This window comes from Ictidomys tridecemlineatus, chromosome 6 (genome assembly GCF_052094955.1).
Source record: "Ictidomys tridecemlineatus isolate mIctTri1 chromosome 6, mIctTri1.hap1, whole genome shotgun sequence".
Classification (NCBI taxonomy): domain Eukaryota; kingdom Metazoa; phylum Chordata; class Mammalia; order Rodentia; family Sciuridae; genus Ictidomys; species Ictidomys tridecemlineatus.
Window position 1 is genome coordinate 109,474,184 of NC_135482.1, and position 17,610 is coordinate 109,491,793.

General features: G+C 41.4%; 1 protein-coding gene across 1 annotated transcript in view; it reads left to right on the forward strand.

Moving 5' to 3' along the window:
• Positions 1-2,301: 2,301 nt before the first annotated feature.
• Ninj2 (ninjurin 2) overlaps positions 2,302-17,610 on the forward strand; it is a 98,001-nt gene continuing 82,692 nt past the window's right edge. The window contains exon 1 of the mRNA XM_021732129.3: positions 2,302-2,686. Within this exon, the coding sequence (XP_021587804.1) occupies positions 2,516-2,686 (171 nt within the window). The 5' untranslated portion in view covers positions 2,302-2,515. The remainder of the gene's footprint in view (positions 2,687-17,610) is intronic.

A 17,610-nucleotide genomic window follows, 5' to 3' on the forward strand; every position in this document is an offset into this window, starting at 1 on the left:
CCTCAGCTTCCCTAGTTGCTGGGATTATAGGCATGTAGCACTATGGCTACCTAAGACATATTTTTAATGAGAAAGAGAATTTTTAAAATTTCTCTATTTTCCTCTTTGAATTATTGTCATATATTCCACATAAGATACATTCCAGTCAAAAAGGAGAAGAAAGAAGACAAAGCCCCTCTTTTCTGATCCCAGATTGTGAGGATTATGGGAAGAAAAATAGCAGAGGAAGGGAGAGCAAGCATTCTGAGATGTGGTTCAATCTCTCCTCTCTAAGCCAAAATTGTGGGTAATAAAAGACTGAATCCAGAATGCCAGGGTTTAAATTTCAGTTTAAGTTTGGTCAACTACTTAACCTCTAGTGTTTCTCTCTCCTCCTCTATAAAGTGGTAATAAAGGTATCTATATCCCAGAATTGTTGTGAAAATTAAAAAGTAAGTATGAGCTACAGTGCTTCTCACTGTGATTTGGATCTGAAGTGTTCCCCAAAGGCCCAGGGGTTAAAGGCTTGGTCACAGTTTGCAGTGCTATTGGAGAGGTGGTGGACCACTAGATAAGACCTAGTGGGAGGAAGTGCGCCCTTGAAGGGGATACTAGGAACCCAGCCCCTTTCTGTTCAATGATTGCCATGACACTGCCATGAATCCTTCTACCAAGCGTTCCTGCCATGATGTACTATGCTGCCATAGTCCCCAAATAACAGGACACGTGACCATGGACTGAAATCTCTGAAACCATGAGCAAAATAAACCTTTTCTCCTTTTAAGTTGATTTTCTCAGGTTTTATGTCGCAGTGGTCAAAATCTGACTAACATAGTTATTGTTATGAGGAGTGGGGTGATAGATACTGGTGGTAGATTTTCAAAGGAATGGGCTCTACATCTCCCATTTGGGAATCTGGAAGGAAGTCACCTGAAAAACTGAGCTGCACCCACCTTGCATAGCCTTATAAGAAGACTGTTTGCCAGCTTTGGTACTGGGCTTGCCTTTCTCTAGTTCTTCCTTACCACCCCTCAGCTCCATGAGCCCAGGGAGGAATAAGGAGCATTAGCTGAGTATCTGGTAGGAGAGTTTCCAGAGGAGGCCACCTTAGAGAGCTGTACCACTGAGCTGGTATGTCTGGGATATTTTCAAGTCATGGCCAGGTTACAGGGTGGTCCACGTCACCACAAAAGTGAAGATAGGGCATTCAACTAGGGAGACCACCGGTCCTTAAATGGAGAAAGAGAGCGAGTTCTCCTGGCCATAAACATCCATTGCCAGTGTCAGCAGGAGGGCATGGAGTAGGACCAGACTCTCCTCAGAGACTAGCAAATGTAGCCATGGGGAAGCCCTGCCCCTTCTAAGCAGCTCCATAGCAGAAAACAGCAGAAACTAAACAGGGAGGCCATGGGATAATTCCAAGAACCATCCCTCGGCCTAGACGCCCTCTTTGGGAAAAAGAGGTAGAAATCCAAAAGACTATTCTATCCATGCTGGGCTATTCACCATTTAAATTATTAAATTCAACTATGCTTATTAGATTATACTAAAGCTGAATTCTCATCCCATTGTCCAACACCTTCTCACACCACTGAATAGTAAGGTGAGAACTTAAAAAGACATTTAACAGAAATAAAGAAATTGCTCTCCAACTCTGTGCATTGAAGTATAGTGAGGGTAAATTTGTGACTCTGCTTCTTCCCTACCATTTAAACTCTGAATGAGACTTCTCCCTGACAAACCCCTCCTTCATGCACATTCACAGACATACCCACACCCACACTAGCTTAGTTCTAAAATGAGCTTTAGGAACAAGTCAGGAGAGTTTTGGGCTCTAGGTAAACAGGAGAAAGAAATACTTTCCAAAAAAAGACTTAGCCCTGGTAGCTTTCTTTAAAAAGTAGAGAAAATGCAACCAGTTGCATGAAAAGGATTTGAAGGTACAACTTTTCCCTGTGCCCCCCCCCCTCCTTCTTTCATAAAGGGAGAAGTTAAAGGTATCAAACAATATGTCAACAAAAATTTGTTGTTTAACCACTTTGTAGAGTAAGGCTTATGCTTTGAGCCTATTAAAGTAAACTACCATTAAAAAAAAAAAAGAAGAAAAAACTTTTAAGCTTTGTTCAAAGCAAAGAACCAGAACAATTCCTAAACTTCAGTTTTGAGGCTATGCTGAAGGCTACCCCACCCTTGGACTAGGGACTCAACCAATGTGAACTCAAAAAACATCTTCAGGCTGACTTTCAAATTCCTTGATAAATATGCAGGATTTCTTTCCTAGTAGGAAAACTACTTACTCAAAGCAGGCTGGGTGACCTCAGATGGCTCTGCTGGGACTGGAGGGGCATTGGAAATGCTGGTGAAAATGATGTTGTCACCACCAACTCAAAAAGCCACCCATTAATGAGTGAGCCCCACGCCAGCCTCTGGAGCATACACATATGCATACACACGCAGAAACACATGCTTGCACGGGTGGACAAGTGTACACCTCCCCCAGGGGCTGAGGCCAGGATGGCCATCCCGCATCAGCCGGATGAATAGCCAGTCTGTCCTGCCAGCTGTGTACTCTCTCCCACCCAAGAAAAGCAGCAGAGACAGACAGCAGAACCTGGAGGAGCCCACGCAGTCTGTTTCTGGCACCCAGTGTGTGAAGGTTCTGGAGGGCAGCAAGATGGAATCAGAAAGAGAAATCATCGATCTTCAAGTAAGTTCTGTCTGGGAGAGAGAAGGGAAATTGGGAACAGAGATGAAGCTAGAAGAACGAAGGACTGATATTTTGGTCATTTGATATTCTCCCCTTCCACATGCTTTTTCTTCCCCTCCCCCTTCTCCATAGTCTCCCTAGGCTTTTTTCTCTTTATTCCCCTTTTCTCTCCATTTTCCCGTCTGGTTCTTCACTTGTCTTGAGATATGTGAGACTGAATTGTTTAAATCCCTCTTGGCCTCTGCTTCCTCCTGTCAGTCAAAGAGCTAATTAGATCTGTGTTACCAGAAAATGACTTCACATTCTGTGCAGTGCTTTTCCCAAAACCCCAGGACAGTCAGACGATTTGAGAGCTGCCAGACAGCTCTCTGGAGACAAGGGAAGATATGAGTTTTGGGGTTGGAAGGGAGGCAGCTGGCCAACTTTGCATTTTACAGGTTGGAAAGAAACTAGTCCTTCCTCAGCTACCTGCACAAAGCTCTCTCCTGTGCAGGACAGAAAGCATCTCATTCAGACAGAGCAAGCTAAGAAGCCAGCATAAGCTATTAGAAAGAGGCAGAGACAACATCCTTTCCTACCAGGCATATGCTTAGAGGGTACCTTAGAGTCCAACCCACCATGACAGGAAAAGGGAATGGAAGGCTCTGGTTGAGAGCAGAGTCAGGTTGCTGGAATCTGTAATTCCCTGACTCTCTGTCAATCAAAAAAAGTAGAATCAAGCTTCCTATTGCCATCACAGAGGTTGTATGAAAACTTCATAGAGCTTGAGGAAGAGCAGAAAATGACTTGTACAGGGGGTAGGGGGAGGGCTGCTGGGGATTGAACTCAGGGACACTCAACCACTGAGCCATATCCCCAGCATCCCCCTCTCCCTTTTTTGTATTTTATTTAGAGACAGGGTCTTGCTGAGTTGCTCAGGGCCTCACTGAGTTTCTGAGGCTGGCTGTGAACTTGAGATCTTCCTGCCTCAGCCTCCTGAGCCACTGGGATTACAGACATGCACTACCACACCCTGCTCAGAAAATGACTTTTGAGATCAATAATGTTTTTAACCTGGTCTTCTTCCAACTAAATCTTAAAGCAGCAATGTAGGAAATACTTTTGATTAAAGAAGAGCTGCTTTTGTTTAATCAGAGAGAGTGTGTTGGAGGTGGGGGTGTATGAAAACTTCATAGCAGAGCTTTTGCCCTTGGTTGACCCCCGACACAACACCAGAAATTTGTAGGATTATTTGGTGTCTTTTGTCAAAATCATTCAGCTGAGGCTGGGCACAGTGGCTCATGCTTGTAATCCCAGTGGCTAGGAAGGCTGAGGCAGAAGGATTGCAAGTTCAAAGCCAGCTTCAGCAAAAGGGAGGTGCTAAGCAACTCAGTGAGACCCTGTCTCTAAATAAAATACAAAAAAGGGCTGGGGATTTGGCTCAGTGGTTGAATGTCTCTGAGTTCAATCCCCAATACCAAAAACAAACAAACAAACAAACAACAACAAAAAAAAACCCTCAAAATCATTCACCTGCTATAACTGCATACGTAGTATTATTTTCCTGGATTATCAGCCAGCCTCAAATGTGGTCTTCCTGAAGGACTTACTGATCCCTTTTCCTGGAATATTCTTTCCCTGGAATATTCTTTCCCTGGCTTATTCCTTGCTCCTTGGCTGGCTTCTTTTAGGACATTCAGCTCAACTGTTACTGCCTTAGGGAGACCTTTCCTGACCCTCCTCTCCCCATTTGTCTTTATCATTTGTTTTATCTTTTCCATAGCACTGCTCACCATTTGAGGTTATTTAATCATTTATTACCTGTCACTCTTCACTAGAAGATACACTCCATTTAAGTGGGTCTGCTTGATTTTATTCATTATTGGATCCCTAGGGCATTGAGCACTACTTGGTACTCAGTAAGTGCTTAGAAAAAATTTGTTAAATGAACGAGTTAAGGAAACCCATGAGTTAGAAGAGATCAGTAATAGGCATAAGAAAACTCAATCAAGACCTTGACAGAGTTAGGACTCCAAGCAAGGTCCTCTGAGGTGTACTTTCTTTTTATTGCACTTAGTTCTTGCCTCCATTCCTAAGTAGCTAAGGGAACACTCACTTCCAGTGTATGAAGAACATGTTTCTTATGTGCCAATGGGTAAAACAATCCTGAGTTTACAACCTATGGACTTAAATTTGATTTAGAAGGAAAGAGACAGGTGGAATGAAGAAGTTTACTGACCAGATTTGATCAATGTTCTACCTCTAGCAAGTGAAGAAGGGCTGGGGATTTGGCTCAGTGGTTGAATGTCTCTGAGTTTAAAAGTTAGTATAGCTTTCTCTTCTTCATTAAAATCATTCTCTCAATATACTAGCTTAGGGCTGGGGAAGTAGCTCAGTGACAGAGTGTGTACCCAGAATGTGTGAGGCTCTGAGTCCAATCCCTGGTACCACAAAATAATAATAATAATATACTAGTCTTTTTTTTTTTTTTTTTGTACTGGGATTGGGGCACTTTCCCACTGAGCCACATCTTCAGCTTCCTTTTAATTTTTTTTTTTTTTTAGACAGGGACTCACTATATTGCTCAGGCTAGCCTTGAATGTGCCATCCTCCTGTCTCAGCCTCCTGAGTCCCTGGGATACAGGAGTGTACCACCATGCCTGGCTTATTTTAGTCTTTATTCATACCTTCTTTTGGTCATTTATTAGTTTTGTTGGTCAGAAGGTGTCCATTATTCACTACACTTCCTGTTCAGCTCTCTGATAAAATTAGAGCTCGTATCCTTTGGAAACTATGGTCTTCCAAAAGGGCAAACTTTGGTTAAAGACAGGTAGGGTTGTCTATCCTCACGAAATCTGGAGGAAAGACATAAAGGCTCTGGAATATTACATATTGAATAGCTATTAGTTTTTCCTCCATTTTTGTTTGATGGTTTTCCAGGGGTTGTAAATTGACTGTGGCTAAGTCACTTCATACATTCATTCAACTAATATTTACTGATCAATGACTATACATTTCACTCCTTGCTTGTTAGGCACATACTTTTACTCTATCTTGTAGCCCAAGATGAAGTCTTAAACTTGTATTTTATTCATCCTAGGAAGAACAAGGAGAAAGTATGTGAGTATTTTTAAAAAGTATTCACTTTTTTAAAATCCTGTTATTATAAAAACACCTTTAAATCCAAGTTCAAATAATGAAGGTATAGCATTGAAACCAGGGCAATTTCTTTTGCCATATAAATATTGCCCTCCGGGGCTGGGGATGTGGCTCAAGTGATAGCGAGCTTGCCTGGCATGCATACGGCCCGGGTTCGATCCTCAGCACCACATACAAACAAAGATGTTGTGTTCGCCGAAAACTAAAAAAAAATTAAATAGATATTTTTTTAAAAAAGATTCTCTCTCTCTCTTTAAAATAAATAAATAAATAAATATTGCCCTCCTATTTGTGATACTGATCTTGTAGGTGTAACTTAAGTACATAGATTAACTCCTAATAATCTCAACCCCATCACCCAAACAAACCAAAGAAAGAACAAATATTTATTGAGCTTCAATACAGTACTAAGCATTGAATTAAACATGGTCCCTGATGTTAGGAAGCTTATAATTAAGTGGAAAAAAATATACACAATCTATACACGATTAGCTATAATATTAAAAAAAAAACTATTTGGTTAAACCAGTTCTTCCCCAAAATGTGGTACGATTAGTAAAGGTGTTACCGATGACTGACAGCTTTGTATTATAATGGATACCTTTGTTGTTTTAATGTGTGTTGGAAAAAGGGTAACTAATGTATCAAACCTGTGATTTCAAGATTTTTATTGCTTAGAAAGAAGCTAAAGTGAGAGACATGATGTGACTTAACACTTTTATGCAGTCCTCAGGAGCAACATGGGCCATATACTGCATGATTTCAATAGTTACATCTGTCATAACTGTTCAAAAGTGTGGCTAGTATGGCTGATACAGGTCACAGGGATACATGACTGCATACTGCTGCTTTCTTTTCACTAGGACCTTGAAATCATGAACATGGCACAAAGTAAATCTGGGAAACTCCAATCCTGAAAACATACACTTTAGTATCAATAATCATGTTATAGATTGTTTGCTCAGGTCAAGACCTGTGAGACTAGGATGTTAGTAGCGATACAAGTAAGTAAGAGTGACATGTGGCTGTCTCTATCTACTAAATACCTGGAACTCCTGCTGTCCTTCTACAAGTGTGGTCTTCAAGCCTCTGCCCTTTTCCCTGCCCTTGGTGGAAGCCCTGCCTGTTTGCTCAGGCTACTCATTTTCCATGCTCTGGACTTGATTAGTTTTCCATCTTTCTCCACCTCCCAGAGTTCAGATGTGAGGAAGGTTGAGTAAAATCCCTTTCTAGTCCTTCAAGAATGGGGTTCAAGCCTGCAGTCTGGTTCCTTCTCAAAGGGGAGCTCCTCTTCTGCTTCCAGATTCCCCCATAGAGCATCACATACAGCCCCCTTTTCTACCCACGGGGGGTATAGAAGGATGTGTAAAAATGGTCTCCTATAAGAGGAACTAAGATTGTCAACATTCAATATGCAGATTCAATGGGGAAAAGGTTAAGTGTAGCAACACACAGAAAGAAATGGGTATGGATGTAGAAATTACTTATGAATAGAAGGGCTATAGAGTTAAGTACTCTGAAAATATTTTTATAGATACATATACATTGTAAATGTATCTTTTTTGAAAGTGTTTTATTTATTTTTATTGATGCACACAGATACCATATATATATATATATATATATATATATATATATATATATATATTCTTCATGGTGCTGAGGATAGAACCCAGGGTCTTGCATATGTTCAGCATGCATTCTACCACTGAGCTGCACCACCAATTTTCCCTTATTTATTTATTATTACCAGAGATTGAACATGGGTGCTTAGTCATGTCTCAAGCCCTTTCTATATTTTGATTCAAGATCTCCCTAAGTCACTTAGGGCCTTACTAAGTTGGTGAATCTGACTTTGACCTCACCATCCTCCAGGTTCAGCCTCTTGAGACATTGAGATTACAGGCATGCACCATTGTTCCCAGCTGCGTCTTTTTGAATATATATATATATATATTTCTAGCAATTTTAGGTTCATAGCAAAATGGAACTTCACAAATCTTCTGTATAGAGAACTTCACAAATCTTCTGTATCTGTATATGCCTAGATTTATAATCAACTTCCTTCACCAAAATAGTGCATTGTTTTATAATTGATGAATCTATGTTAACACATCTTTAAAGCTATAGTTTACATTATAGCTCACTCTTGGTGTTGTACTTTCTCTGTGTTAGGACAGATGCATAATGGCATGTTTCCATTGTTAGCACTGCCCTAAAAATTCTCTGTGCTCTACATTTTCATGCCTCATTCTTCTCCCATGCCCTGGGAACCACTGATCTTAATACTATCTCCATAGTGTGCACCTCTTACAGAATGTCATATAGTTAGAATCATACAATATGCATGCTTTTTATATTGGCTTCTTTCACTCAGTAATCTAAGATTCCTCAATATTTTCCATGACCCAATAGATTATTTCTTTTTAGCACTGAATAATATTCCACTGTTGGATTTACCAATTTATTTATCCATTCACTTACTGAAGGATATCTTGGTTTCTTTCAAATTGTGACATTATATATAAAGCTGCTACAAAATCCATGTGCAGATTTTTGTGTAGACATAAGTTTTCAGCTCATATGGGGGGAAATCAAAGAGTGTAGTTGCTGGATTATATGGTGTGTTAAGGGTTTTGTGTCTTTTTTTTTTTTTTTTTTTTTTTGGTACCAGGGATTGAACCTAGGGGTGCTTAACCACTGAGCCACATCCCCAGCCCTTTTTATATTTTACTTTGAGACAAGGTCTCACTAAGTTGATTAGGGCTTAGCTAAATTGCTAAGGCTGACTTTAAACTTGTAATCTCCTACCTCAGCCTCCTGAGCCACTGGGATTACAGGTGTGTGCCACTGCGCCCAGCTGATTTATTTTTTTAAATTCTTTCAGTAGTTGCCCTAACATCTATACTATACATTTACAATTAATGCAAGTGCATTTTAAAATAATACTATACCAGTTCATGGGTAGTGTGAGTACTTTGTAATGATAAAACAATCCCAAACCCTCCCTCCATTCCTTGCATCATGTTGTCATTCACTTTATTATCATACAAACACATACATAGGTGATTTACACATAAACATACATAAACTGGGCATCATGGTGCACACCTGTAATCCCAGCTACCTGGAAGGCTGAGACAGGAAGATCACAAGTTTGAAGACAGCTTGGACAACTTTGGGACCCTGTCTCAAAATAAATGATATAAAAAGGGTTGGAGATGCAGCTCAGTGGTAGAGTACCCCTGAGTTCAATCCCCAGTACCACAAACAAAACAGAAAAATAATAAATGAAAATACCAGAATGCTCTAGTGCATTTCAAAATGATTCCTTCTTCCGCTTTCTACCAGAAACATGAGACTTTACTCCAACATTTAATGTGAGAACTTGGTGGGTTTCCTAGAGATAAAACTCACAAAAGTTTTCCGCTTATTCTCACCTCATGACTGGGTGCCTCTGGAGTTCTTACCTCTCATATTTGTCCACTCTGAGGCTTTGGCAATTCATCAATACAGTTCTGCTTTTCCTACCTGGTGCTGACTTCTGTAGAGATTTGTACCTTGAGTCTGCTCTATTAAGCCATGACTCCCTGTATTCACCTGTCTTTCCAGTTGTGGAGGCTTTGGTTTGCCCTATATACTCAGCTGTGTTATATCCAAGAAAAGATGTTGATTTTTCAGTTCTGTTGTTAAGACAGAAATGGCTACTCCCAAGCTCCTTACATGCAGAGCCAGAAACCAGAAATCTCTTCTGGAAGTATTTTTCAAATAGGACTTCAGAAAACAATTTAGTAGTATGTGTCAAGAGACTTTTTTGTTTCTGTCTAAGAAAATCAGAAATGTGTTCAGATTTGCAAGGATGTTCACTGAAAGACTACTTATAGAAAAAACTGGAGCATACAATAACAAATGGATGGTTAAAGTTTGAGGCATCTGTGAATGGATACTATGGAATAATTTTTTGTGTGTATGTTTTCAAAGAATGGTTAAAAGAATACCAAAACATGAATCACAAGTCAAGTTAAATATAGAATTGCATAAACAGTTAACCTTGAATTCCTTTAAAAATTATATAGAGGGGGAATTGCATGGAAGATGGAAGGAGACCCTCATCATTATACAAAATACATATATGATGGTGTGAGGGGGAAGAAAAAAAAGAGAGAGAAATGTGTCACAGTAGATTGGGTAGAGAGAGGTGATGGGAGGGGAGAGGAGTGGAGGGGAGGATAGGAAGGGAGCAGAATACAACAGACACTAGTTTTGCTGTATGTATATATGTGACTGTATAACCAATATGATCCTGCAATCTGTACACGTGGAAAAATGAGAATTCATACCCCATTTGAATCAAATGTAAGATATGTCAAGATCATTGTATTGTCTTGAGCAACTAATAAAAAAATTATATAGAACAAATATGAGAATTTAACTACCGGCAGGAAATATATCAAAATGTTTACTAGTTATTTCTGGGTTTATGAATGACTCACTTTCTTCTTTTACTTTACTTTTTATTTCCTTTGCATATTTTCTACCAACCCATATATTATATTTAGAATAGAAAAAACCCTGTAGTTTAAAAAAGATTAAAATGCAGTTGTGTCTACATGCAAATGAGTAGATTTCTGAATACGGGACACTTTATATATATACATTGTGTGTGTGTGTCTGTCTGTGTGTGTGTGTGTGTGTGTCTGTCTGTCTCATGAAGTTGCTCAGACCAGCCTCAAACTTGTGATACTCCTGCCTCAGGCTCCTGACTAGCTGAGCTTACAGCTGTGCACTACCACACCTGGCCTGAAGCCCTTGTTTTATAGAGGAAACTGAGGTACGAGATGAGCTTAACTGGGCCTTAGAATCCTCACATATGATCTGCCCAAAGTCAGCCTCAGTATTAGGTAGAGTATCTGATAGACAGGAGACAAAGTTTGTTGACTTATTTTTTTGTGGTGCTGGGGATCCAACCTAGGATGTGCTCAGATATGCAAGGATGTTCACTGAAAGACTACTTATTTAAAAAATTGGAGCATACAACATATGAAGCAAGTGCTCTACCACTAAGACACATACCCAGCTCTGATACCCAATTTCCCCTGCACAGTGAAAGGGTCTTTCAAATAATAGATGCAGTCTAGCTGGACACAGTGGCACACACCTGTAGTCCCAGCTCTTCAAGAGACTAAAGCAGAAGGATCACAAGTTCAAGGCTAACCTCAGCAACTCGGTGAGACCCTGTCTCAAAATAAAAGATTTTTAAAAGGATGTAGCTCAGTGGTAGAGCAAAATGAAACAAAAGCAAACACATGGTGCAATTGAATCCTCTCAACTCCTTGCTCACTCCTTTCCAGGACCTTCGTCTGAGAGCCCAGGTGCCTCTACAGAGCAAAGACCATTATTCACCAGAGTTATTTGTCAGTTTCTCCTCAGTGGACTAGTTATAGAACAAAGCCCTTGGTTTTGTTTTGGGGGTACTGGGGATTGAATACAGGGGTGCTGTACCATTAAGCTATGTCCCCACCCCTTTGATGGATGAGGAACTGAATGAAGCTCAGAAGTCAAGTATAAGATCTCAGAACCAGAAAGTGGCAGGGGTAGGACTCAAACCTAGGTTTTCTTTTTGTTATACTCTAAGTCACTGGTTTTCAGATGTGAATCCTAAAACAACAGCATCCTATCACTTTGGAATTGTTAGAAATATAAATTCTCAGCCCCTAATCCAAACCTATCAAATCAGAAACCCTGGGTATGAGGCCTAGCAATCAGTATCTACCCTCTATTCCAAGGTTTTACTTCCTGAGAAAACAGTTCATGAGGTCAACCATGGTCAAAATATTTAAGTGGAGGGGCTGGGGTTGTGGCTCAGCGGTAGAGTGCTTGCCTAGCATGTGAGAGGCCCTGGGTTTGATCCTCAGCACCACTTAAAAACAAATAAAAGAAGATATTGTGTCCAACTACAACTAAAAAATAAATATTTAAAAAAAAATTTAAATGGAAAATTCCAGAAATAAACAATTCGTAAATTTTAAATTGTGTGTTTTTCTGAATAGCATGATAAAAACTCACACTCTCCCACCTAGGATATGAATCATTCTTTTGTCCAACGTCTCCATGTTGTCTAGGCTACCTCTCCATTAGTCACTTAGTGGCCATGTTGGTTATCTATGTTGGCTAACTATTACAGTATCACAGTCCTTGGGTTAAAGCAACCTTTATTTTACTTAATAACTGCTCCAAAGGACAAGAGTAGTGATGCTGGTAATTCAGATATGCCAAAGAGTATCCATATAGTGCTTTCTTTAAGTGAATAGATAAAAGCTTATTATAGATATGTATGTATAGGAAAAAAAAAACCATAGTATATATGGGGCTTGGTACTGTCTACAGTTTCAGGCATCAACTAGGAGCCTTGGAATATATCCCTTGAGGGAGCTACTATATTTTAACAGGCCCCCTGGTGATTTGATGCATACTAAAGTTTTAGAACCTCTTCTTAGAGCATGAATTACTGATGGATGGGGGATACGGAAGCTTCAAGACTAGAACCTTTCTCCCAGGTAGGCCTAGATATGCCAAGGCTAGCACTTGCACTAGACCTAGATAAGGCAGCCTACCCAGGACCGGGTGGAGATGTTGGCCAGTCAAGCAGTCCAGGCTGGAGAAGGAGCTGCTAGTGGCTTTTTGAGAACACAAAGGATCTTAAGCCTCACAAGTTCAAACTTCTTGTTTCAATTCAAGGCACCACCATACTGTCACTGCTGCTACTTGCCTGCTACATACCTGTGGGGATTTACACCCACTCAGTTGAGAGATGGCTCTGGATTACTCCAGCCTGGGAATGAGGTGTGTTTGACAGATCTACCCCACTGGGGAGATTAAGCATAATGAAGAGCCCAGGTGAAGATGGATGTCTCTCTCCTGTCACCCAGTACTACTTTTAATGTGATCCGTGGGAGAGAAGAGAGCCACTAAAAGCATGCAAATTTCCCATAGGGCACCTGGGTTACCGACATCTAAGAGATTGGAGGACTCATTCTACAGAGTGAAGGAAGAAGAGCAGAAGGGACTTAGTATCCCTGTGTAATCTGCAGCACCTTGGGAACAGGGAGGGGAGGGTAAAGAGGAATATGGGAACATGAGCCAGGTGGGAGATTATCATACCCCAAAGTCTGCAGTGTCACTTCTAACCTCTGCAAAAGAGCTGCCAGTATCTTGACACAGTAAGATTCTAAACTAGAAGTTCACCAGGCTTCAGGTGAGGAGAGTGAAAACCTCTAAACCTCGCCAGATATGAACCTCCTGTTTCCTCCAACCACCATGGAGGGAAGAGAGTTTGTTGACCCCGGATTGGAGAATCAGCCTTTGGTCTTTTTGTTTTTGTGTGCTTGCCTTGTGCCCTAGGCATGGAGTCCAAGGACCAATTGTCTGCCGGATGCATGCTTCCAGTCCTGATCTGTACACAGCCTCACTCACTCAGCCGGGACCTTTCCTCTTTAGCTGAAGTTTCCTAGAAATGTGGCCGTCCAGTGTTATGATTCAAGTGGGGCTCAGTCCTGAGGGACAGTGTGTCAGGGTGGAGTTGGTACTGTTGGATCTTTAATGCCGCACCCTGCTTCTGTCCCTGTCCCTGTCTGTCTCTGTTTTTCACGGCAATCTGTGTAATTTAATGCTCATCCACACCCCTTGTTGTGAACTGCTGTCAAGAGGGTTTGGGGTGGGGAAGCAAAATCGTGCAAAGCCTATGACTTGTTCTGGTTGCCACAACAGCATCTTGGTAAACGGGATCCCAGGCTGCTGCTGCAGGCAATCACAGCCAGTGCCTTTCTGGCACTGGGGAGCCTCCAAGCTCCAGAGACCTGAACTTTCAGACAAGAGTCTTTGAAACTCCAGAAAAGCTGAGCTTTCTCTTCTCCATACAGGAGAAAGATGCAACCTGAGTGTAGAGGGGGTAGCTTGAAGAGGAGACAGGTGGGTAGAAAAGCAACAGGTAGACAAGCTTTCTGCTCAATACAGTTTTCATAATATCTCCAAACCCTAAGAACTCAGTATTGCCTGTGCAGCCTCCAAAATGCTTTCCACTGTAATAGTGGCTAGCAGGGACTGTCATTGTGAAGGGGGAAGGGAATGAGAGAAAGAGCAAAAAACCCTCTTATTTTGTTTCCCACTCTCCTGCAGTATTATAATGGGATCTTCAGTATTTTTCCTCCTCCCATAAGAATTTGCCTTCCTCCCCCACCATCCCTATGTGACCTACTTATCTATTCCCTTTAAAGGGAGGAACCCTGGAAGGCATCCCAATCGAGGGTGGTTCTGTCTGAATTTCAAAGAGGCAAATTCTTTAATAAGGAAAAATCGGAGGCTGTGGTGGGGGGCAAAGAGGTAGTAGGAATATTGTGAAAGGTTGGGGAGAGAGGGAAAATTATATTCAGTGGAGTCAGAAAACGGTATTTGGTGACCTGCCATAGGCCATTCATCCTCGTGACTGATTTGTGCCATGACTAAGGGGAATAGGTTTTGGATCCATCATAGAGTGCTGGAAACAGCAGATGTTGACTGCTGGAGAGAGTGCACACCAGATAAAAATAAAATGAAATACCAGCTCTTGTGGGTTTACCACTTTCTGCCCCTAGTTCACTGAGCTCTGATCTAATTTCTGACCTCATCTACAAAATGGGGATATTAATTTTACCTCAGACAATTAATAAGATTAAATTATTCACCCCATTCTCTGTACCCTTATACAGGAAAACTAGACTAGGTCTCAGAACAATGGCACATAGATGATGGTATTTATTTATAAGTTCTATGAGAGGCACTGCATATACATTTTATCTCTCTTAATTCTGTGAGGAGAGCATTATGCCCACTATATTGGTAAGGAATCTGATACTCAGAGAAGTCATTTGTGCAAAGTTGGGCAGAGCTGAGGTTCAAACTCATACCTATCTGACTTAAAGCATGTGCCCCTGTCCTCTTCTAGATTGTAATATCATTGGCTTTAATGAGGAAGGATTTGTAAAATCCTCATCCTCAAATCTTAAGTAAATTTAGAATGCTGAGTCAGATTGATGCTAGAGAAATAAAATAATAATTGGGTTGTATAATGCTATCATTTTATGCTAATCTTGGCACTGAGGAGAGATTCTCTTTCAGTCTGGAAGAAATTAACTGCCTATCTGGTCTCTAGCCGCTGGGCCTCCAGGCTGGCCTGCCTCCAATTCATTCTCCTCACTGTAGCCACAGAGAACATTACTCTGCTTCTATCAGTGGTTCTCAGCTGCCCTCAGGATTACATCCAAACTCAACATAGCCATGGCCTAGTCTGTTCTTTGCCCTACCCTATTTTTATCAAATGTATTCAAATATGCCCATATTGCTCACTAAATATGATTTTATAATGTAAAATTTTTGAAAGAATTTTTAATGATTTGAATTTTGGAATTATTTATTAAAATTTCAGTTTTCATATGTAGGTTCCAATATTTTTTTCTCCAGGTCTGAAATATAAAGGACCTTTGGAAAGCTCATAGCCCCAAGTACTGGGCCCACAGTGTGTCCTGGGTGAAACAGACCTGTGTATAGTCCTTGTCTATCTCCTCTGCATGCCAAGCTTTGTGTAAAAATGTTTCCTCTTCCTAAAACCTTCTCTTTCTACAATTGTACACTGCCCACATAGTCTCCATTCCCTTACTGCCCTGTATGTAGTCTTTTAAATATTTTTTTAAATTAATCAATTAATTAATTTACTCTGTGGGGGATCAAACCCAGGGCCTTGTCCAAACTAGGCAAATACTCTAATTCTGAGCTAGCTACACACCCAGAGCATTATTTTGACACATATATGAAATCTCTTGGTTTCTTCATCTGTAAAATGAACCAACTTCATAGGTTATTAAGAGGATAGGATCAAGGGTGGGGATGTCACTCAGTGATAGAGTGCAAGGCCCTGGGTACAATCCAAATGTAAAGATAGATAGATAGATAGATAGATAGATAGATAGATAGATAGATAGATAGATAAATTTAGACACCAAAGCCTTGCTATACAAATTATGATCCATGGATTATCATTTGGGATCTTTTCAAGAATGCAGAATCTTGGGCCTCACCCCAGATGTTCTGAGTCAGAACCTGCATTTTAAGGAGATTTTCCAGGTGATTCAGTTGCACTGGTATACTTAGAACAATACCTGTTATATAGTTATATAATCAACACTGATTAAATGATAATCACTATTATTATTGTCAGGATTATTATTTTAGGGGATAGGGGTCTTGCTATGTTGACCAGGCTGGTCTTGAACTTCTGGGCTCAAGTGATCCTCCTACCTCAGCCTCTAGAGTAGCTGGGACTATGGGCACACACCACCACACCCAGCAGTTGTTAGGGTGATTAAAGGTCAGGTTTTTACAGTCTCCAAGTTTCCTTTTTTCCCTTCTTTAACTTCCAAACACTAGTTCAATGGTTTCCAAATGGTAATCCTGGGGAACACTGGCATCCTGGGAGCTGGACCATGGAATTTCAGCTTAATACAGAGGTTACAGTCAGAGCATAGTTCATGCACTCAAGTAGTTACTTACCTCCACAGGGGGTGTCAGATAAGAAAATAAGCAATTTCAATAGGTGGTATTCTGAGGGCTACCAAAAAAAAAAAAAGGAGGGGGGCGTAGAAGTGCTGCTGGAGGCTTGTGGAATTGAAGAAAAGTGTTAATTAAGACCTGAGAGAAGAGTTGGTAATTTAAGATTACCCACAAAAGTGTCAGAATCCTCTCAGACTGTTCCCATGATGTGAGGGGAAGGGGGTTCCAGAATAGATGTGGGAGGAAAGTAAGAACACTCATCTGATGACAAAGAGCAGCATGGGGGGTGTAGTCCAGTGGTAGAGCATTTAATGGGCAAGGCCCTGGGTTCAATTCCCAGCAACAGGGGTGGAGGTGGGGGGTGCGGGGGGTTGCAGATTGGGGTGGTGGGTGGGCAATAGCCTGTGGAAACCGGTGGCTCAAACTACTGTTTGACAGTCCTCATAGGGGGACTCTCCCATAGGGGGGGGACTTTATGTGTGGGAAGTACCCACCTTCTTCCTCCCACTCTCTGCTAAAAAGAACTTTAACCTTGCTCCAGGAACATCTATTGCCCCTGATGTTTGCTCCCCAAGCAAACAAGGGAACCCAGGGGGATTTGAATCTGGACACTACTTGGTGTCCTGGTATGAAGCTGAGTCACTAAGAATTGGCTGCTTGCAAACCAGACTCTCAGTCGTTGTGATTTGCGAGGGTAGGGGTGGGGTGCGAGGAAGAGGGGGAGGGCCTCGGGCATCCTACCCAGTGTCTGGTTTTGAGCTGCATCCCCAGCCCAACTACCGTATTCTTAATATCTCAGAGCCTTGGTTTCTCCAGGCCAGGAAGATGCTACACACTCCCTCAGGGGGTCTCGGGAGTTTTAAGAGAGAAGATATTGTGTAAAGTTCTGGTTGCACAGCGGTGTTCCTGAATCCAGGGTTCCTTCTCATTTCCCCTTTACTTCGTTTGTGAACTGTGTAGCTGGGTTGATTTAGGCCTGAAGGATGGAATTTCTGGAAATGCAAACATTTCTCCTGAGTACTTACAAATCATGAGATAGGCTGCTCCTGTGGAGTCTGCAAACAGTGGAGGCCACTGAACAAGCTGGAAGGGAGGAGGGTCAGTTAGGGCCGCAGGTGGGGTGGTTCCCAAAGGAAGAAAAGGCCCACTGTTTCCCTGGAGCCCTAACCTGGATAGAGGCTCCGAAAGCCCCCAGGGGACAGACC